The 23,290-nt window shown below is 36.3% G+C and overlaps 1 protein-coding gene across 2 annotated transcripts in view; it reads left to right on the top strand.

Moving 5' to 3' along the window:
• RIMOC1 (RAB7A interacting MON1-CCZ1 complex subunit 1) overlaps window positions 1-18,581 on the top strand; it is a 46,805-nt gene extending 28,224 nt beyond the window's left edge. For both annotated transcript variants that reach the window (XM_049648713.1, XM_049648712.1), the window contains exons 2-6: window positions 520-626; window positions 7,766-7,909; window positions 10,383-10,514; window positions 11,415-11,529; window positions 15,302-18,581. In XM_049648713.1, coding sequence (XP_049504670.1) covers window positions 520-626; window positions 7,766-7,909; window positions 10,383-10,514; window positions 11,415-11,529; window positions 15,302-15,588 — 785 coding nt within the window. In that variant the 3' untranslated portion in view covers window positions 15,589-18,581. The remainder of the gene's footprint in view (window positions 1-519; window positions 627-7,765; window positions 7,910-10,382; window positions 10,515-11,414; window positions 11,530-15,301) is intronic.
• The last annotated feature ends 4,709 nt before the right edge of the window (window positions 18,582-23,290 follow it).

The following is a 23,290-nucleotide window of genomic DNA, read 5'->3' as shown; positions in this document are numbered from 1 at the left end:
TTAGATTATGTAATTTTAATTATAACAGCTATTTACATACATAAATACATAAACAGGATAAAGTTAAAATTGCTCAGAGCTTACATTTTTGGCGCACTTGATTTAATCAGTCATGTTCTTTTAGGAAATACATTTATGAAATTATAAGTTTTTAGTGGAAGAACTTTCTGTAGACTTATGTATATTGTTTGTACTATTCGAATACAAGTTTTCAATTTATTATTTAAATATTTTGAGTATGTCAACATCATAAAAGCAGCACTATGAAAATGAAAATACACATTGCATTTAAGAAATGGCAACTGAACCTGGAGAAGTTCAGTCTAGCTATTGAGAATAAATTACTGTGATGAATTTAGGTAGGATTAGGCATTATGATGTACTTCATGGTTTACATAAGATATTACTACCATGCTGCGTCTTCATGCTGTGACATAATATGATTTCAGATACACCATTTTTTTTTTGTTTAAAGAACACCTTGAAACTATATGAAATTCATGTTTTTATCTCTTACAGATCACTTTTTAATTCGGGCTTCTGCAGCTCTAGAAAAATTGAAACTTCTGTGTGGAGAAGACAAAGAATGTTCAAACCCATCAAATCTTCTAGAACTTTACACACAGGTACTGAAACAGATGTGGTTTCTGAGATGATATGGGGACAGATTGCCTATATAAGATGATTGACTCTGACTCCAAAGTTTAGGTGTAGTGAAACCAATTTATTCTCTATTTAAAGTGTTTGATTTTTGGGGCACCTGGCTGGCTCAGTTGGTAGAGCATACAGCCCCTAATCTTGAAGTTGTAAGTTTGAGCCCCACATTGGGTGTACAGATTGCTTAAAAATAAAATCTTAAAAAAAAAAAGTGTTAGGGTACCTGGGTGGCTTAGTTGGTTAAGGGTACAACTCTTGGTTTCAGCTCAGGTCACGATCTCACATTTTGTGGGATTGAGCCCCACATGGGGCTCTATGCTGACAGTGGGGAGCCTGCCTTGGATTCTCTCTCTGTCCCTCTTTATCTGCCCCACCCCCACTCACATGCTTATGCTTGCTCGCCCTCACTCTCAAAATTAAATAAACCTAAAAAAAAAATAAATAAAGTATTTAATTTTGGTCAGAAAAACCCCTTTATATATAAAACATATAGACTTGAAACTTTGAAACTATAGAAAGAAGATTTATTATTTAATGTTAAGGAAAAAAATCTTGCAGATAGCAGAATTGCTTCCCTTTATATTTCATTAAGCAAAACACTAGTACATGCAATTTCCAAGCTTTTGAAAGTTATTCAGAGGGAATAAAGGTCTCTGTAAGGTCCCTGATTATTTTTTTTCCCTGAAATTCATCCTTTTTTGGGATCCTCCACATGACTCTCCTGCTATTGTCATGCAACTGTATAAAATTTTTCTGCACCCCAGTCTCCCCCCTGCTGCTTTTTTTTTTTTTTTTTTTTTTACTTTCCTTTCAAATTCAGGTCTCTGTATGGGGAAGACCTAGTTTGGTTTTCTCAAACACTGCTGAGGCAAGTTGACATTAAGAAACATAATTTCATTATAGTAACTAACGTTTTTATAGCACTTTATAGTTGACAGAGTGCCTTATATGCTTTACTTGATAATGAAGACGAAGTGGTTATGAAGAGTAGAGTAAACATAGTTAAGCTTTCAAAGTACACATGTATAGCATTTAGGGGCCTGGCACTCTACTTCTTATTGGGAGGTACATAAAGCTGGTTTCCGCCTTCAGATATCATGGTTGACTGAACCTATAACAACTTACTCATAAAACCCAAAGGGCTGCTGTTATTTGGCAGAGCTCTGCCTGGCTTTCTTTCCCTTTGGAAGACTCCCTGCTTGTTTCATTTCTTTCAGTGAGAGAGTTGTAAACATTTTTTTTCTCTTCAGATTTTTATTTAAATTCTAGTTACTTCACATACAGTGTAATAACTGGTTTCAGGAGTAGAATTCAGTGATTCATCCCTTACAACACCCAGGGCTCATCATAACAAGTGACCTCCTGAATACCCATCACCCATCTAGCCCATCCCCCACTCACCTCCCTCCATCAACCCTGTTTGTTCTCTTTCACAGCCTCTTGTGCATTGTTACCCTTTCTGTTTTTGGTGTTTCCCCCCCTCCCCTATGTTCATCTCTTTTGTTTCTTAATTCCACATATGAGTAAAATCATATGGTGTTATTCTTTCTCTGGCTGATCTGTTTTGCTTAGCATAATATACTTTAGTTCCATCCGTGTTGTTGCAAATAGCAAGATTTCATTCTTTTTGATCACCGAGTAATATTCCATGTACACACACATACACACACACACACACAGACACGCACCACGTCTTCTTTATCCATTCTCAGTTGATGGACATTTGGGCTCTTTCCATACTTTGGGTATAGTTGATAATGCTGCTATAAATACTGGGGAGCATGTGCCTCTTTGATTCTATATTTTTGTATCCTTTGGGTAAATACCTAGTAGTGCAATTGCTGGATCGTGGGGTAGTTCTAGTTTTAATTTTTTGAGGGACCTCCGAACTGTTTTCCAGAGTGGCTACACCAGTTTGCATTCCTACCACCAGGGTAAGAGGGTTCCCCTTTCTCCGTATCCCTGCCAATACCTGTTGTTTCTTTTATTATTAATTTGGTATCTTATCATGATTTTGATTGATATTTCCCTAATGATGAGTGATGAAGAGCATCTTTTCATGTGTCTGTTAGCCATCTGTATGTCTTCTGTGGAAATATGTTCATGTCTTTTGCCCATTTCTTCACTGGATTATTTGTTTTTTGGGTGTTGAGTTTGATAAGTTCTTTATATATTGTGAGTACTAACCTGTTATCAGATATGCCAGTTGCAAATATCTTCTATTATATAGGCTGCCTTTTAGTTTTGTTGACTATTTCCTTTGCTGTGCAGAAGCTTTTTATCTTAACTACTAATTTATTTTTTCTTGTTTTCGTTGCCTTCAGTGATGTGTCTGGTAAGAAATTGCTCCAGCCTAGGTCAGAGAGGTTGCTGCCTGTGTTCTCCTCTAGAATTTTGATGGTTTCCTCTCTCATATTTAGGTCTTTTATAAATTTGAATTTTTGCATATGGTGTCAGAAAGGGGTGCAAATTCAATTTTCTACATGTTGCTGTCCAGTTTTCCCAACATTTTTGTTGAAGAGTCTGCCTTTTTTCCATCAGGTATTCTTTCCTTCTTTGTTGAGGATTACTTAACCATGTAGTTGTAGATCCATTTCTGGACTTTCTGTTCTGTTCCATTGATCTGTGTGTCTGTTTTTGTGCCAGTACCATACTGTCTTGATGATTACAGTTTTGTAATATAGCTTAAAGTCCGGAACTGTGATGCTTCCAGCTTTGCTTTTCTTTTTTATGATTGCTTTGGCCATTTGGAGGCTTTTGTCGTTCCATACAAATTTTAGGATTGTTCTAGCTCTGTGAAAAATGCTAATGGTATTTTGATAGAGATTGCATTAAATGTGTAGATTGCTTTGGGTAGTATGGGCATTTTAACAGTGTTCTTCCAATCCATGAACATGGAATATTTTTCCTTTTTGCAGTTGGGGGGGGGGTCCTCTTCAATTTCCTTCGTAAGTGTTAAACAGTTTTACTGTTACACAGTTTTACTGGTTAGGTTTATTCCTAGGTATCTTATGATTTTTGGTGCATTTGTAAATGGGATTGATTCCTTGACTTTTCTTTCTGCTGCTTCATTATTGGTATATAGAAATGCAACAGATTTCTGTACATTGACTTTATATCCTGAGACTTTGCTGAATTCATGTATTCTAGCAATATTTTGGTGGAATCTTTGGGTTTTCCACAAAGAGTAACATGCTGTCTGTAAATAGTGAAAGTTTGACTTCTTCCTTGCCGACTTGGATGCCTTTTATTTCTTTTTGTTGTCTGATTGCTGAGGCTAAGACTTCCAGTGTTATGACAAATAGTAATGGTGACAGTGGGCATCTGTCTTGTTCCTGACCATACAGGAAAAGCTCTCAGTTTTTCCCCATTTGAGGATGATATTAGCTGTGAGTCTTTTGTATATGGCCTTTATGATGTTGAGGTATGTTCCATTTATTCCTACTTGTTGAGGGTTTTTATCAAGAATGGATGCTGTATTTTGTCAAATGCTTTTCTGCGTCTATTAAGAGGGATTATACAGTTTTTATCCTTTCTTTTATTAATGTGGCGTATCATATTGAATGATTTGTGGATACCAAACCAGCTCTGTAGCCCAGGAATAAATCCCACTTTATTGTGGTGAATAATTCTTTTCATGTACTGTTGAATTCTATTTGCTAGTATCTTATTGAGATTTTTTGCATCCATGCTTATCAGGGATATTGACCTGTAATTTTCCTTTTTATTGGGTCTTTGTCTGGCTTTGGAGTCAAGGTAATGCTAGCTGCATAGAAGGAGTTTGAAACTTTTCCTTCCATTGCTATTCGTTGGAACAGGTTAAGAAGAATAGGTAGTAACTCTTTAAATATCTGGTAGGATTTCTCTGGGAAGCCATCTGGCCCTGTACTTTTATTGGGAGATCCTTCCTTCTTTCCTTCTTTCCTTCCTTTCTTCCTTCCTTTCGAAAGCATGGATGGTTGACATGGGCGGGGGGGGGGGGGGGAGAGAAAGAGAGAGAGAGAGAGAGAGAGAGAGAGAGAATATCTTAAGCAAGCTTGATGTTCATGATGTTCAGTGTGGAGTCTGACGTGGGGCTCAATCCCACAACCCTGGGATCATGACCTGAGGTGAAATCAAGAGTTGGACGCTCAACAGACTGAGCTACCCAGCTTCCCTGTTGGGAGATTTTTTTTTTTTTTAAGTTTATTTATTTATTTTGAGAGAGAGAGCTAGCAGGGGATGGACAGACAGAATCTCACATAGGATCTGCTCTGTCAGCGTGGGGCTTGAACCCACAAACCATGAGATCATGACAGAGCTGAAATCAAGAGTCCCATGCGACTGAGCAATCCATGCGCCCCAGGAGATTTTTGATTACTGATCAGTTTCTTTGCTGGTTATGGGTTTGTTCAAATTTTCTGTTTCTTCCTGTTTCAGTTTTGGTAGTTTTTATGTTTCTAGGAATGTGTCCATTTCCTCCAGATTACCGAGTTGATTGACATAATTTTTCCTAATACTCTCTTACGGTTATTTGTATTTCTGTGGTGTTGGTTATGATCTCTCCTCTTTCATTCCTGATTTTATTTATCTAGGTTCTTTCTCTTTTCTTTTTGATAAGTCTGGCTAGGGGGTTATCAATTTTATTAATACATTCAAAGAGTCAGCTCTTAGTTTCGTTGATCTGTTCTACTGGGTTTTGTTTGTTTGTTTCTACTTCATTTATTTCTGCTCTAGTCTTTATTATTTCCCTTTTTCTGCTGGCTTTAGGCTATATTTTCTGTTCTTTTTTAGCTTCTTTACATGTAAGTTTAGGTTGTGTCTTTGAGACTTTTCTTGCTTCTTGAGGTAGGCCTGTATTGAATATACTTCCCTCTTAGGACTGCCTTTGCTGCGTCCCAAAGGTTTTGGACTGTCATGTTTATATTTTCATTTGCTTCCATGTACTTCTTTATTTCTTCTTTAATTTTCTGATTTACCCATTCATTCTTCAGTAGGATGTTCTTTAACCTCCATGTATCTATGGTCTTTCCAAATATTTTCTTGTGGTTGACTTCAGGTTTCATAGCTTTGTGGTTTGAAAATATGCATGGAATGATCTAGATCTTTTTGTGTTTGTTGAGGGCTGATTTGTGACCCAGTATGTTTGTTGCACTGGTTCTCACTACTTGCCCCTGTAGAGATGCATATGCAAGGTGCAGGGGCGCAGGGCTTAGTGTAAGCACCCGGTCTCCACTTGGTGGTGCTCTTTAGCTCACTGAGATTGCTCAGTACTGATGGGCGGCAGGGGGAGGGAGAGTGCAAAATGGCTTCGCCTGGCTCTCCCATCCCCAGAGCAGGGAGCTTGTGCCTGCCACTTTTCGTGTAGTCCTCACAGAAAATCACTTCTCTTGTGTCCCTGGCTTTCATCAAATCCCTGTCTTCATGCTGTCTGTGTCTGAGCTGTTTTATCTCAGGTGTGTGGCTTGATTTCTAAACTCCGAATTTTAGGGACTTGTGCAGCAGGGCCCTGTGCTGATCCTCTGGGGGAGGGTCTCACCAAGCTGTTGCCCCTTGCCAACTGTCCCAGGAAAGTGTTTGCAGGAACGCGCAGTGGTTTGGAGTTCATGGCAAAGTGGAGCAGAAAACTGGCATCAAGACTCGCTGTCCTCAGTCAGTGTCCCTGCTCCTATGCCTGGGAATCGTGTAGCACGTTAGCACCACCCTTTCTTCTGTCCCCTAGAAGGCCTTGCTGCCACTCCCAAGTGCACTCCAAGCAGGGGATCTATTTCTCCCCCAGCAACCAGAGAATCCTCAGACCACACTGTCTTCTGCAGGGTCTCTCTCCACCCTCCTTCCCCACGGGAATAGTGCTAAGCCAGGCACGACCTTGGCAGTGGTGGACTTCTAAAACTTGTTGCACTCCACTCCTTACAATACTTTGCAGTAGTCTTTTTTTTTAGCAGGGCTCCCTCTCCTCTGGAGCACCCTCAGTTCTTATCTCCCCCAAATCAACTCTCTGCAGATTCTACCTTCCACAATTTTACTTGTAGTGTTATTTTTTCAGTCAGTTGATTTCTTGGGTGTTCAGAATGACTGGATATTTATCTAGCTGTGTTCAAGGGAAGAGGGAAGCTTCCCCCTATCCCTCCATCTTAATTAACTTCTACCCTCTAAACATTTGAATTTATTTCTAAAGATAAGATGAAAGACCTAGAGATACAGATTTGAATTCCCCAGGCCCCCTTAGATCCTAATTATGGTTCTGAATCAAAGTTACTATCCGTAGGATAATGATTTGCTCTTCCTGACTTAGGCCTTCAACACAAGAACACTTAGCACTTAAGTAGCCCTGTATAATTAATATTCTGTGTGTTGTACATATGTTAATTCATTCTATCCTCAAAGCAAGGAACTTTGAAAAGCAGTTTCTTTATTTTACCAATAAAATTGACTGTCCTTGGTTAGTTGGGTGATTAGTGGAAGAACTCAGTTTCCTTAGTCTTAGTCCAGTAGATTAAAAAAAAGAGAGAAAGGGTTGTGTAGTTTTAAGGTACTTGAACAGAGCATCTTATATTTAGGAATGCTAGGGATTTAGTGTTTAAATTGCATAATGTTGGCTATATACTGCCTTTATTGGGTGGCAGAATACATATTCCCCAAATGCTAGGTCTGCATTTGAAGAAACAAACTATTTGAAGATTCAATATATAAAACTAGAAGTAGTGATCTTAAATTGATATAGCAGACATTTAGAAAATGTTATATATGATATAGCAGGCATTTAGAAAAGATTTATTTATAAATTTATTTATTTATTTATATATGATATAGCAGGCATTTAGAAAAGAAGTATGTATGTGTAAATTGCAAGGAACATAATATATTTTTCGTAATTAATGTCATATGATTAGCGTAAAGTCTTATTTATTTACTTTTTTTGAGAGAAGCAAGATTATCATTAATTCAATATTTTACTAAAATACCTATGAGGTTTCCTATGAGGCCCATCAGAGACTATGTGTACAGCTAGACATTTTTCCCACTTTTCAAATTTAATTGTCTAATAAAGCATCTGTATATGTAAGGTTAAAATGTAAGTTATTCACATTTCAATCATTAATGGATACTTTTGTTTGTTTTACTGCAGGCCATTTTGGACATGACATATTTTGAGGAGAACAAACTAGTAGATGAAGATTTTCCTGAGGACTCTTCACAGAAAGTAAAAGAGCTGATCAGTTTTCTTTCAGAACCAGAAATTTTAATTAAAGAAAATAATATGCATCCAAAAGTAAGTTTTGTAGTCCTGTGAATTATGGTGGAATGCTGTTTCTTCCTCTTCTGCTCTTTAGAGTCTGTCATTTCTTCTTCTGGAATGTGTCTTGGTCTCTGTTTAAAATGAAGATTAAAGGAGGGATGTATGAGACTTTAACACCTCAGACCAACATCACGACTAAAGTATCACATACATGTTTCAGAATATTTGCATGATGGAATTGTATTGGAATTACTGGTGCCTGATCATTTTCTAAACACAGATATTTGCTATTTCTGCTCCCTTTACTTCTGCAGATTGAAGGTCCTGAGGGATCTAATTAACATATCTCTTGTCCTTTTTACAGTCTTTTTCCTCCTGGGCATTTGCTGCTTTTCTTCCTATTGACCACCCCATCCCTCTGAGGCCCTCAGAGCCTGGCTCTTGTTCTTCCCCAAACATCTGCCCTTTCTCCCATCCTGGAAAGATACACCTTCACCAAGGATATCTTAATCCTCTGATTTTCTCTATTCTGTCTGCTTGACAACCTGTTCACATGCTTTTTATTGTCATCTCTATTTAGATGATTCCAAGATTTTTGTCTAGCCCTGGCTATTCTTGCAAGCAAATAATTTATTATATTTAACTGCCTGCTGGCTCTCTTTACCTAGATTTTTTTTTTTCTCTATGTGTTTATCAGGGATGTTAACTGTGGGAACAAATAATCCCAAGTTTTAAATGATACAACACAGTAAAAGTTTCATATATTAAAACCTTATATATTTTTTTTTCATTATTTTATTCTAACAGTACTACAAGTGTCATCTTGTTTCAAGTAACAGATTTCTAAAAAGTTACCCTTTTTTAACACTTATTTTTTATTGAACTGTTGTTGACATACAATGTTACATTAGTTTCAAGTGTATGGTATAGTGATTCAACAATTTCGTACGTTATGCTATGTTCATAAGTGTAGCTACATCTTTCAAGGCAATTACAATACCATTGTACCCATTTTCCCTGTGATTTACTCATTCTATAACTTAGGGAGCCTGTATATCCCACTCTCTCTCCTTCACCTGTTTTGCCCATTCCTCTGGCAACCATCAGTTTGTTCTCTATTTATGAGTCTGATTCTGCTTTTTGTTTGTTTATCCATTTGTTTTGTTTTTTAGATTTCACACGTAAGTGAAATCGCGTGGTATTTGTCTTTCTCTGTCTGATTTATTTTTCCTAGCACGATACCATGTAGGTCTATCTATGTTATCACCAATGGCAAGATCTTTTCTTTTTTATGGCTGAATAATAACCCTTTGTATTTACCACATCTTTTTTATCCATTTATCTATTAATGGACATTTGGGTTATTTCCATATCTTGGCTATTATAAATAATGCTGCAATAAACGTAGGAGTGCATATATTTTTTTAAATTAGTCTTTTTGTTTTGGGTAAATACCCAGTAGTGGAATTACTTGATCATACAGTAATTCTATTTTTAATTGTTGAGGAACATTCATACTGTTTTCTCAGTGGCTGCACCAATTTACATTCCTATCAATAGCATACAAGGGTTCCTTTTTCTCCACATCCTTACCAACACTTATTATTTCTTGTCTTTTTGATTCTAGCCATTCTGACAGGTGCAAGATGATATCTCATTGTGATTTTGATTTGCATTTCCCTGATAATTAGTAATGTTGAGCATCTTTTCATGTGTCCGTTGGCCATCTCTATATATCTTCGTTTGAAAAATGTCTATTCACGTCCTCTGTTCGCTTTTTGATTGGATTATTTGGGGTTTTTTTGGTGTTAAGCTATATAGATTCTTTATATGTTTTGGATATTAACCCCTTATCAGGTATATCATTATGTTATTTGCAAACATCTTCCATTCAGTAGGTTGCATTTTCATTTGTTGATGGTTTCCTTTGCTGTGCAGAAGCTTTTTGTTTTGATGTAGTCTCAGTAGTTTATTTCTTTTGTTTCCGTTGCCTCAAGAAAGATACCTAAAAAAATATTGCTAAGGCCAATATCAAAGAAATTACTGCCTATGTTTTCTTCTAGGCGTATTGTGGTTTTAAGTCTTACGTTTAGGTCTTCATTTTATTTTCAGTTTATTTTTGTGTATGGTGTAAGAAAGTAATCAGTTTCATTCTTTTTCATGTAGCTGTCCAGTGTTCCCAGCATGATTTATTGAATGAAAAGTTATCTTTTTAATCAGATTATGGAATACTTATATTTCAGATATATTAGAAATGGCTACTAAAATACGTAAATATTATTTTCTAAAAAATTGTAAATTGGAGTAGTTATTTTCACGTAGCAATAGATTTCTAAACTTATAATTGATTCAAACAAAGTAAGGCATTCATGAATAATAAGTAGCCAAGTAAAGGGCAAATTTTGTGAAATGAAAATGTTTTGAATTGCTCAATATTTTGGAATTTAATTTTGATTTTTACAGATGTGAGGTTTCTTTTTTTAGCTAAGTCTTTGTTGTGTTTCAGCCCTGCGATTTGCTTGGGGATGAACTTCTGGAATGCCTCTCTTGGAGAAGAGGCGCTCTACTCTATATGTATTGTCATTCTCTGACCAAAAGGAGAGAGTGGCTCACAAGAAAATCCAGTTTGCTTAAAAAGGTAAAAAGGTGTTCCTTACACATTTTAGATTGTTGACTTTACAGGTTTCAAAAAGCTGTCATTGGTGTAGTACGAAGAGTAGTGGAATCAAAGGGTCTGGGTTTGCACTCCAGGTTTCAACTTACTAGCTATGTATTCTTAAGCATATGGGAATTATTGTGAAGATTAAATAAGATAACATGTGAAAGCCTTTGTAAACTGGGAAGTTTACGTGCTTTTTTTAAGTTTGGGATTTTTTTTTAAATAGAATATAGATTGTCTGTATTAATTTCTAAGCATATTTATGGCCTGAAGGAAACAAACTTGGCTGTGACCCTCTCTCTGTCAGCAGATCACTCATAAAGAACCTCGTGACCCTACTGTAGAACACTGTAACCCTCTGATTCATCTTGACTCTTCTGACCAAACCTGTAAATCCAAAGAACCTGTCTTACATTGTTTCACTAAGAATTCAAACTTGAGTTGGTTGTATACATAGTTTATGCGGGCCTAGAAATGAGAGGTTACCCTTGATGTAAAATTTTGTTCATAGTATTTCTTAAATTATAATAAGTACATGTTTTAATAAATTTTTTTTGAACAATTACTTGTTATTTTATCTTTTTCTTCCTCTGTTAACATCTTTGACAAATATATTACTGAGTCATGTGTTCTTGATTAGTTTTTTCTTTTTTTATCTCCCATACTCTTTTGCTAATTGGAGCATTTGGAAGGTTGTATTTATAAAAGTTTTGGGATGGGGTGGGTCCTTCTACCATTGTGCTATAATAACCACAAGATACATTTACAAACTAGTCAATATTCTCTTAAGTAAAGAATGGGGGGGGGGAAATTAACGTTTGAGGTTTCTACAGTTCTTCATATAATACTTATAATTCTTTGGCTTTGATTTTCATTTAGTATCTTATTGATGGAATCAGTTACTTGCTACAGATGCTAAATTACCGGTGTCCTATCCAGTTAAATGAAGGAGTTTCTTTCCAAGACTTAGACACAGCTAAATTACTGAGTGAAGGTAATGTGATCTCTTTTTGCAGTTTCCTGTTTTAAAGGTTTTTTTTTTTCTTAATTTTTACGTTTACTAGACTTTATTCTGTTTTAAATGAATTTCAAGGTACATTATATACCAAAAAATAATAAAAGGGCTTTTAAATATCTTCTCATGTAAAAAATAAAAAATACTGCTATTCCCTTTATAGTAACTTTGAAAGAATTATATGTCATGCTGCTTTTATTTCGTATCCCCAGTTAGCCCAATTAGGCACTAGATTCGGCTACTTGAAACAGACTGGAAATAACTTTTTTTAAGTTTATTTATTTTGAGAGAGTGAGAGAGAGAGAGCCATGCATGCAAGCTGGGGAGGGTCAGAGAGAAAGGGAGAGAGAGAATCCTAAGCAGACTCTGCACTGTCAGCATAGAGCCCGACTTGGGCCTTGAACTCACAAACCTTGAAATCATGACCTGAGCCTAAATCAAGAGTTGGATCCTATCCGACTGAGCCACCCAGGTGCCCCGGAAGTAACTTTTAAACAAGTAGAAATTTACTGCTCTTTCACATAAAAATGGTCTTAAGGGGCACATGGGTGGCTTAGTCAGTTGAACGTCTGACTTCTGCTCAGATCATGATCTCGCGGTTCCTGGGTTCAAGCCTCATGTTGGGTTCTGTGCTGACAGCTCAACTTGGAGCCTGGAGCCTGCGTCAGATTCTGTGTGTCTCTCTCTCTCTGTCTCTGCCCTTCCCTCACTTGCACTCTCTCTCAAAAATAAATAAACACTGAGAAAAAAAAACAACAACCAAAACCAGAGCTGATTATGGTGATCCTATCAGGATCCTACCTTTTTCCTCCATCATCTTCAGAACTACAGCCTTACAGCTTCAGAGGGAGGCATTTATACAGAATACATGTAAATAGTACTTCCCAGAGTTGTGCAACATGCACCTCTGTTGAGGATATTGCATTCTCAGTGTCTCAACATGCTTCTGGAGGTCTTTTCGTCCCACCTGTGTTTCAGTCTATAGGAATGGCAAAAAGATGTTTCTTTCAGTCAACACTGCTCCTTTGGAAAACCTTCTTAGAAGTTTCTGACACTTAAAACTTCCACCTACATTTCACTGGCAATAATTTAATCACATGGCTTCAAACAGCTACAAGGGAACCTGGGATTACAGTATAGCCCGTCACCTGATACATTGCCATCCCAAATAAAATTGTCTCTTAACTAAGAAAGAAGGGAAGAATGAATACTGGGTGGCAAATGTTAGTTCCTATCATATCTATCCACCTGAAAATATTAGGAACTGGATATAGAGCATCATTTGGGTTTTAGACTGAGGTGTGGGAGGGAAGAACCACTTATTTTTGCCATCTCTTTGTAAGTGGAGGAACTGATGTCATGATAAGCCAGAAGATGTGTTGAAGGTCACATAGCTGGCAAGTGACATTAGATTATATGTGTAAACTTTCTTTTTACTTCATCTGAAATTTTGATGGGGAGAAATCAAATACGGAGAAGAAGAAAACTTAGGGAAAATTCTATATTTCAATTTTATAAGTATATTTTAATTATCCTTTTTTCTTTGTTAGCTTTTGTAGGTTTTTCCATTTTATTTGAAAACACTGCTTAGAAAAAGCAGCATGATTTAAGCTACTGAAAGTTGTTATTTTCAGTTAATTCAGGCACGTAGCTGTCCTAAAAATTGCAAATACCAAATGCTCCTCCAGTGGGCCTGTTTTGACAAACATGGTGTTTTGGTTTATTTGTAGGAAGTATTTCTTGCGGATAACTAGTAAACTGATTAGCTGCATTGACAGTGGCCTTCCTAAAATCTCCTCACCCACCAATATGGATTGATGTAAAAGAAAAAGTAGGGATGGGCACGAAAGCCTATTTGGAACCAAAGAAAGTAGCAAGAGTCACCAATTTCTCTTATTCTCTCATTTCTAGTCATAGGGTAGTATACTCTTACAGCCTGGAATTTTCTCTTCAGGATGTTTGTGGTACTAGTGTCTTCTCTTAAATCATAATTTGATTGCATTAGCCCCTAGCTTCCACTACTTCTTCCACAGGAGAATCAAAAGGGACAGATAGGGTCTCTTTTTTCCAGGGAAAAAAAAAAGGAAAACAACATCCACTCCATAGCACTTTTGCCACAGGGCTAGGTACTCTTCTGGTGTTGGCTTCTTGTTCTCATCTAAAGCAGTTTGTTCCTCCCTACTTCATCTCTCTCAAGATGTAGGTTAGGAGCCAGGAAGCCTACCTGGCTGAATTACTCCTGATACCCCATCAGAGAGGTTCTAATTTTTTTTCTTCACTTAAAACATTTATTCAAAAATGAAAACAATGTAAGTGTTTTGACATGATAGTTTTTGTATACTTAAATCTGTATATTTTTATACATACTATGGTTTTGAAAATTAGTTCTTAGTATTCTGTAAGTGTGAAAATTTTATTTTAGACTTAGGAAGGATCTTAGAGATTTTATTTTATTTTATTTTATTTATTTATTTATTTTAATTTTTTAATGTTTATTTATTTTTGAGACAGAGAGAGACAGAGCACGAGCAGGGTAGGAACAGAGAGAGAGGGAGACATAGAATCCGAAGTGGGCTCCAGGCTCTGAGCTGTCAGCACAGGGCCCGATGCAGGGCTCGAACTCATGGACTGGGAGATCATGATGTGAGCTGAAGTCAGATGCTTAACCGACTAGCCACCCAGGGACTATTTATTTATTTATTTATTTATTTATTTTAAATTTAAAAAAAAATTTGCATCCAAATTGGTTAGCATATGGTGCAACAATGATTTCAGGAGTAGATTCCTTAGTGCCCCTTACCCATTTAGCTTATCCCCCCCTCCCACAATCCCTCCAGTAACCCTCAGTTTGTTCTCCGTATTTATGAGTCTCTTCTGTTTTGTCCCCCTCCCTGTTTTTATATTATTTTTGTTTCCCTTCCCTTATGTTCATCTGTTTTGTCTCTTAAAGTCCTCATATGAGTGAAGTCATATGATTTTTCTTTCTCTGACTAATTTCGCTTAGCATAATACCCTTTAGTTCCATCCATGTAGTTACAAATGGCAAGATTTCATTCTTTTTGATTGCCGAGTAATACTCCATTGTATATATATATACCACATCTTCTTTATCCATTCATCCATTGATGGACATTTGGGCTCTTTCCATACTTTGGCTATTGTTGATAGTGTTGCTATAATCATGGGGGTGCATGTGTCCCTTCAAAACAGCACACCTGTATCCCTTGGATAAATGCCTAGTAGTGTAATTGCTGGGTCGTAGGGTAGTTCTATTTTTAGTTTTTTGAGGAACCTCCATACTGTTTTCCAGAGTGGCTGCACCAGCTTGCATTCCCATCTAATTATTTTTTAATATTTTATTAGCCAATATTAAACATAATTCTGAATAATCCTTAATATTAATTTTAAAAGTTCTACATGAATTCAAAATATTTTTGTGGCCAGATCTTAGTGATAATTTACCCAACTTTAGAACTTAAGAACACAGTGACCTAAATGATTCTTTAAAAAAAATCTCTGACAAACTGTTTTTTAGGGGGTTGGGAGTGATGGACCTCTTTTATAGGTAAAATAGAGATAGAAATGCAAATTAAATGAGGATTATATTAGTGATCATTTGGCTTTTCTAGTGTAACTGAAATGAGAAGGAAAAATGCTTAATGACATAAAAGGAATTTATTAGAGTTTTAATAACCAAGGTTTCTTTTTAAATATTTAAATTCTAATCTCTCAACCTAAATGATTTTCCCAGGAATATTTAGTGACATTCATTTGCTGGCTATGATGTACAGCGGAGAAATGTGTTACTGGGGATTGAAGCATTGTGCAGATCAACAGCCAGAAAATCATGAAGTGGATAGTGGTGTTTCCGGAGCAAGCTACACGACACAGAAAGAACCCTTGGATTTCCGAGAAGTAGGAGAAAAAATTTTGAAAAAGTATGTATCTGTGTGCGAAGGACCCCTGAAAGAACAAGAATGGAATACAGCAAATGCAAAACAAATTTTAAACTTCTTTCAGCATCATACCAACCAGTAAGTTCAGCTATTCTTTTTGAAACAAAAGAACAAAACAACCCGTGAAATGGAAAAAGTTCCAGAAAAGAAGACATATTGACACTGAGCTTAAGAATGTTACACTATGTAAAGATAACCAGCAGGGTTACCTATTTTTAAATGCCATCGCCATCTTTCATTACATATTTTTAAATCTATGAAGGAACAATTCTTTAATTTCTAAGATGGCATGTAATTTTAATTCAGCCATCCTGTAACTAATACTAAGTAGTAATCCAGTTTAGCTTTTTAGAATTTTTTTATTACTTTAGGTTTCTTTTTTTAATATTGTGACATAAAATTGACCACTTTAAATATCTTCAGATTATTTTTAGGTCTGTCTTGAAGCTACGCTTCAGCGATTAAAATCAAGTCACCTCATTGCTTTAGATGGATAAAAAATGGGCAAAATAGGAGATTACCGTATTTAGACTCCCATTTCCAGAATAAGATAAATAATGCAATGCCACAAGAGAATTGTTTGATTTTTTTTCACCATGTATTACTAATAGAATTAAAAAATTTTATGCTATTGGGCTTTATATAACCATTTTCAAATGATTTTCCTGTTTTGTTAAAAGAAAATGGATGGCTTATCAAATGAGTAATGAAGGTGAAACCAATTTAGGTTAGTCCATCATTAGCTCATATGTGTTTAGAGCACACCTTTTTGGATGTATTGAAATTTTAATATTCTTGTCTTTAATAATAGAGATGGCCAGAGAACCTAACTTTCTATCTTGCTTACGGTATTTCTGTCTACCTCAACTCCTCTTGTCTTCTTGGGATGATCTGTCTAATACCTTGCTGATATCCTTGACTTCTGTGCCAGTGACTTCATCACATTCCAGGAGCTTACTCCCATAGCTACACCTTGAATGAAAATCACCATCTTGTGTTCTCTTTCTGAAATCTTAAATTGCAGTAACCGATAACAATTTCTATCTTTCCAGCTTTTTCACTTCCTCATTTTTGTTGATTTTTCTTTCCCTGTATTTCTATTCTTTTTTTTTTTTTAATTTTTTTTTTAACGTTTATTTATTTTTGAGACAGAGAGAGACAGAGCATGAATGGGGGAGGGGCAGAGAGAGAGGGAGACACAGAATCAGAAGCAGGCTCCAGGCTCTGAGCCATCAGCCCAGAGCCAGACATGGGGCTCGAACCCACGGACCGCGAGATCGTGACCTGAGCTGAAGTCGGACGCTTAACCGACTGAGCCACCCAGGTGCCCCCCTGTATTTCTATTCTATCTCTAGCTTCTTTACAGCCTTCTCCTCTTGACTGTTCCTCTTTCTCCTAAACCATCAGCCCGTTTCAGATTTTCTTCCTTTCCTCCAGCTTCAGCTTTATAAGGGTCACCAGTTGAAGTGCTCTCCACAGCCCCTTCAAGTCCGTTGTCCTCTTGTCCTTCAGTGTAACCATTCTGCACATCTCACCATTGAATTTATCCTGTCACCCACCTTTTCTGGAATGCTGTGTCCCATGTGAAGTTCATGTAACCCTTCAAGGTGTAATCCCTATGAGTGTCTCACCTTCGACTTTAGAAGAGCCCTCAGTATAAGCCTCTTGTTTGTTCCTGCTGTGGCTCCTCTCCTTTTCTCTTGGTGGCTAATCTAAACCTCACTACTTTTTTCATGTCCTCTGTCTCCTCCCTTAGCATATGGCGCTTGGTCCGCTCTTACAGAAAATTCAGACTATGAGGAGTTTAATTTCTATTTCCCAGCTTTGCCGTACTCATTTTCCCCATTTTTAGAAGAAAAGAGGTCACCTGCTTCCTGTCTAAAGCTGATCTCCACCTCTCCTCATTTCCCCTGGAGCTTCTTTTTTTTTCCTGCTTGTCCCTTAGATATTGCTCTTCCCTGAAGGTCTGTTTTCTTTTTCCCCTCCCCCCCCTTTCCTTCTCTCCCTCCCTCCCAATCTCACTCTCGCTCTTTTTTTTTTTTTTTTTTTTAAACTTTAAATACTCTTAGGTGATGTCATTCATAGCCCTGGCTGCTTGTGACAGCTATAATGTTAGGCTGACTTCTAGACTTGCAACTCAAATCCCAGCTTCTCCTGCTCTCTGAGCCTTCTTTCTAACTGCCTATTAAATATCTTCACTCACACAATTTTGGTAATTCAGTATGTCCAAACAACTAACCCTCATCTTTTGTTTAAAATCCTTTTTGGTTCATGTTTTTCTTTCTTTCTTTCTTTCTTTCTTTCTTTTTTTTTTTTCTGTTTTTGGTCTTTCACAGAGCAAGGCAACAAAGAATGCCACAATCTAGTTTCTGTCTACCTCCCCAGTTTTCTCTCTGCAGTGCATCCCATGTTATCATGTTCTAGTTCAGTGTTCCTCAGCATTTACAACCCAGGCTGCTTTTTGATAAACATTCTGATAGAACATCTTGGTATAAGGAAAATCTCTCCCTATCCCTGCCCCTGTCTCCTTGCTTATCCTTACGCAACAGAGATTTTTATTTAATAAAGCTTTTTTAACCAGTTTTACTACAAAAATACCTTTGTGCTTTCTAAGTATAAAAATTTAGATCATTTTTAGTATGGTTTTAGAACCACACGCCCCCTTACCCCCACCTTTTGGAGCATGATGATCAATTGCAAATACTTCAGTTCCTTTCCCATTGGGGTCCCCTCAGTACTCTGCAGATCTCATTACTTCTGCCGGGAATGCTTTGCCCTTCTTTGTGGCCAGGTGAATACTTGTGCTTTAGGACTCAGCTCCAGTGATACTGGATCCATAAGGTTTTTTCAGCCCTTTTCAGTCAAATGTTCCTTTGCTTCTGCTCCCTTAATGTTCCTTCCCATGTTATCAAACAGGTAACACTGCTTTATAGTTCTTTTCCTTATGTGTTGGTGAACTCCATATTTAAAAAATGTATCTTCATACATTGTGCTTAATGAATGGTAGGCCCTTAGTAATGTTTTTTGGTTTTGTTTTGTGGGTTTTTTTGCCTTTTTTTTTTTTTTAATTAATAAGAGACACGGTTTTTAAGTGCCGAACTCTGCACAAAAGGGTTGCTGCTATTGGATTCCAAACTGCCATGCCCTCTACACCAGTGGTTAATAAGGCAAATAAGAAATTAGTTCTCAGAGAAGGAAAGTATTATGTAGATTTGGAACCTGAGAAAAGCATAACTTTCTCTTCAGAAATGGGAACTTCCATTTTGCCTTTACGACCCTTGGGAACCACTTGGGTCTCTCACTGGCTGGTGTAGTTATGAGGGTGCTACTGGGTACTTTTTGTACAACTTTTCCATCCCCCACATAATTGGAGAATGATCTGTAGACCATAACACTTACAGTGCTTTTTACTTGGGTGTATTACAAAACAATGAACAACAGATTTTTCTATGTATGTGTTAAACCTAAGTAAATTTTATTTCATTTTTAAGTGAAGTATCTTCAAGATAACAAACACTCTACATCAGCAAGGCACTATAATTCCCTCATCAACAATTATTATGTGCCTACTACATGTCAGGTTTCATTTTAGGCATTGATGATATAGCTTTGTAAAACATCATTTTTGGGGGTTTATATTCCAGTGGAGGAAATTAACACATTTTGAGAAATACATGTATCGTGTATTAAGTGGTTAGTGCTATGAAGAATAAAGCAGGGTAAAGGGCTTGTGTGACTCTGGAGAGGAGTGCTGTTTTATGTATGGTGGTTGGGAAGGCGTGCCTATCTACTTTAGCATTAGCGTCTTCAAATTCTCTCCCTTTGGTTAAATGCCTTGCTGCACATTCAGTACATTCATAAAGTTTCTTTCTTATGGAAGTTCTGATACAGAATTAAGGAACGAGTCAGTCACTACGTAAGACCTTTTTCCTTCGATTACATTTAAGACGTTTTCCAGTGTGGGCTTTACTAATGAGTGAGTGAGAACCTAAAGGCCTTGTGTTATTACATGGGGGGTTTCTCTCCATTTTGAGTTCTCTGATTGTTACTAAAACTGTTAAAGGATTTTTTTTTTTATAATCCTTAAATTTGTGTGTTTCTTTTGCAGTGTGAATTTTTTTATGTTAAGTAGTTAAGTTTCAAAGTAAGCTTTGAAACTTAAAGGCCTATCTGCTTTGTGGCATTTATAGGGTTCCTGGCTATTATGAATTGTTTGATGCTGATTAAGTTTCAAATCATGACAAGACTTTCCCTCATACCTTTGCATACAGTAGAGTGAAGTGAGTGAGGGTTGTGGCTAAAACTCCACAATAAAATTACATTCCTATCTTTACCCTCCCACTGTGGGTTCTGTGATGTTCTTTGAAGTGGGAACTGTATCTAAACGTATTCTCAGCTTCATTTTAATGGCATTCTTAAAAACACACAACTGGATAACATGCTAGTTTTGGATGGCTTGGCACTTTTCTCTTGCCACCTACTAGGGCTCCTTTTTTGGCTCTAATAAGGATACCTTATCTGCAACAGAATCCAGGATTCTGTAGTTCTCTAGTGTCACTTCCTTGTATTATTTTTAACACAGTATGAGATAACATGTTAGGAAGTATTGTATTAAAATGCATTTACTGTATCCATAAATAAGTATGTGATATGTATTCATGCTGAAGTTCTTTATTGTTTTTTGTTCTCTTACTTGTAGTGAAGATTTCCAAGTAAAATGTTTTGGAGCATATAAATTTTTTTTAATAAAACCATATTCCCATATTTGTATCTTGGTCTTTATTTTCTTTTATATCTGAGTGTTGTATCAGAATGAAAACTTTCATTGTCTCAGTTTACTTTGACATCTGAACATTATTTCTTATGGTTCTAATAAATTTCATACAGTATAGTATACTGGTTAGGAATATGGGCTCTGGAGCCAGAGATCTGAGGTTAAATATTAGCCCTGTCGTGTCCTAGCTTTGTGGCTTCACATAAATTACTTAAACTTTCTGTACCTTAATATCCTATTTAACAAAGGAGCACTATTAGTACCTACATCACAGGTTATTAGGGATTAAATGAATTAATGTTCGAAGTTGCTTAGTTTAATGCTTAGCACATCCTAAGAGCTCAAAAGACTAGTTTTTATTATTTTCTTTAAGTCTAGTTTTGTGTGTCAGTTCATCATGCTGAAAATATACTTATCAGCCAGGATAATTGAGAGACAAACTCTTGTTCTGGCCAGTGAGCACTCACTCACTGCCTTGTCAGTTCAAGTGGTACTGACCTTTCTAAATGGAAAGCAAGTTTCAGAGAAGAAATTACTGGCTAGATAGACAAATGTTTATTTTAGATATGGCTAGAAGGAAACCTACAATTTTCAGAAATTTTTCAGCCCCAGTCTCACAATGTATATATATATCCCTGTATGCCAACATCAACATTTACCTATCAGCTTGATTGACTTGACTTCTAGTACCTTTAGGTCACACTGAACTGACAAGTCAGAGGCATTTAATGAAATACTAGTCATCTAATATCCTTAATATCCTGTTTAAAAAATAGATTAAGCTGGGAAATCCACATGATTGAATGGTATGTAGCTATAAGAAGCAAAAGCAAATATTTCTGTATAATGCTATAGAGTCATCTTAAGTGAAAAACAAGGTGGAAAAGAGTATATAGTACTATTTAAGAAAGGGAATAAATATGTGTGTATAACCTTGTTTGCTTATATATATATGTATATTATATATATAATATATATGCATTATATATATACATTATATATACATCATATACATATGTATATATGTATATAAAATGTATATATATATACATATATATGTATACATACATATATGTATATGTATATAATGTATATATATATACACGTATATATGTATACATACATATATGTATACATATATACGTGTATATATATACATTTTTTTTAATTTAAAAATTAAAAAAAAAAAAAAAAAGTACTTCTGGTGGGAGGTATGGAGAGAGGTACCAGATGGAGGGGACCAGGATAGAAGCTAGACTTCTCTGAATATATCTTAAGTTTTGTACATTTGACTTTGGAGCATGTACTACATTTTTACAAAGCAAGATTACATCAAAATTAAAAGCAACTCCTAAAATTCCAAAGCAAAATACAACAAATGAGCTGTATTGTGCTTCAAGTTGGTGGCTTAACTACACAGGAATATTTCAATTATTTTTAAAGAACAATAATTTGCACTCCCCTAGTGGATATCCCCAAGGGCTGTGAAGAAATCAAACTCCTCAGTAATTATAGTATTAATAACTCTGCTAATATCATTAGAAATGTGGATTTTCAGTGTAAGGGAAAAGAGACTAAATGGGAATCAAAGACGGTAAGTAAAAATTCTGTAATTCTGAAGTTGAATAGAAATTAACAGCATGAACTCTTATTTTCTCTACATAAAGACCACCAAATAATGTCCAAATACCATTTCCCATTAAAATGAACCAGGGCTCTGGGGCACCTGGGTGGCTCTGTTGGTTAAGCATCTGACTTTTGCTTTCAGCTCAGGTAATGATCTCACAGTTTGTGAGTTTGAGCCCCTTGGGATTCAATCTCTCCCTCTCTCTCTCTCTGCCTCTCCCCCAACCCCATATATACCTAAACTTAAAAAAAAAAAAAAAAAAAAGAACCACAGCTCCCTGGAGATAAGGCTGAGTCTATATCATGGGCGGGACAATCAAATGGTTGATGAGGGACAACTTTTATTTAATCATCTAATCAAAGAGATCATAAAATTAGAATAGTAATACTTTAAAACTTGTACACAATAATCATTGATAACTCCTAAATCCTTGAGATGAAAAGCTTATGATGAACTTGATAATAAATGGATCAGAATTTAGAAACCATTGATCAGTTTGAACATTAGAAAATGAGAATGACAATTTGAGTACACAATACCACTTAGAAATATTTTATAAAACCTATCTAAATTTGATCATGCCTTCCAAGAAAGTCCAGAATGTCCTGAAGTCCAGAAAGACCAACCTAGTTTCTTTTAACAGTTGCCAGGAAAAATAAAGGAGAGGGAACCTATAGAATGAACAAGTTTTAGGAACATGTCTACCAAATGTAACATGTGGATCTTGTTTGGGTCATGATTTTAAAAAGCCAATTGCAAAATATAAATTAAATAAGTATATATATTTGAGGCAGGTGAGGAAGTTAAGCCCTGCCCAAGTATTTGGTGATTTTAAAGAAAGTTAGGTGATAATGGTACAGTGATAATGGTACAATGTTTCTTAAAAGTTACCTTAATTTTTAGAGACATATACTGAGATATTTAGGGATGAAATGATATATCTGGGATTTGCTTAAGAATAATCTCGATTTGGGGATGTGTGCGTTGGGTGGAGACGGTGATGGAGCAAGATAAACTGGTAACTTGAATCAGCTAGTGGACACATGGGATTACATTATTAACTCTAATAATTTTCACAATTAAAAAATTATAACCCATGGGGTGCCTGCGTGGCTCAGTCAGTTGAGCATCTGGCTTCAGCTCAGGTTATGATCTCACTGTTAATGGGTTCAAGCCCAGGTTATGATCTCACTGTTAGTGGGTTCGAGCCCTGCGTTGGGCTCTGTGCTGACAGCTCAGAGCCTGGGACCTGCTTTGGATTCTGTCTCCCTCTCTCTCTGGTCCTCCCCCACTCGCGCTCTGTCCTAGAGTCTTAAAATTATGTATTTATTACCTTAGATTGAAATAATCCTTTAAGGAACCGAGATCTAGCTTTTGAGCAAA

Source organism: Panthera uncia, assembly GCF_023721935.1.
Source record: "Panthera uncia isolate 11264 chromosome A1 unlocalized genomic scaffold, Puncia_PCG_1.0 HiC_scaffold_17, whole genome shotgun sequence".
Taxonomy (NCBI): Eukaryota; Metazoa; Chordata; class Mammalia; order Carnivora; family Felidae; genus Panthera; species Panthera uncia.
The sequence above is the reverse complement of the archived record's forward strand: the minus strand, read 5'-3'. Positions and strand labels throughout refer to the sequence as shown.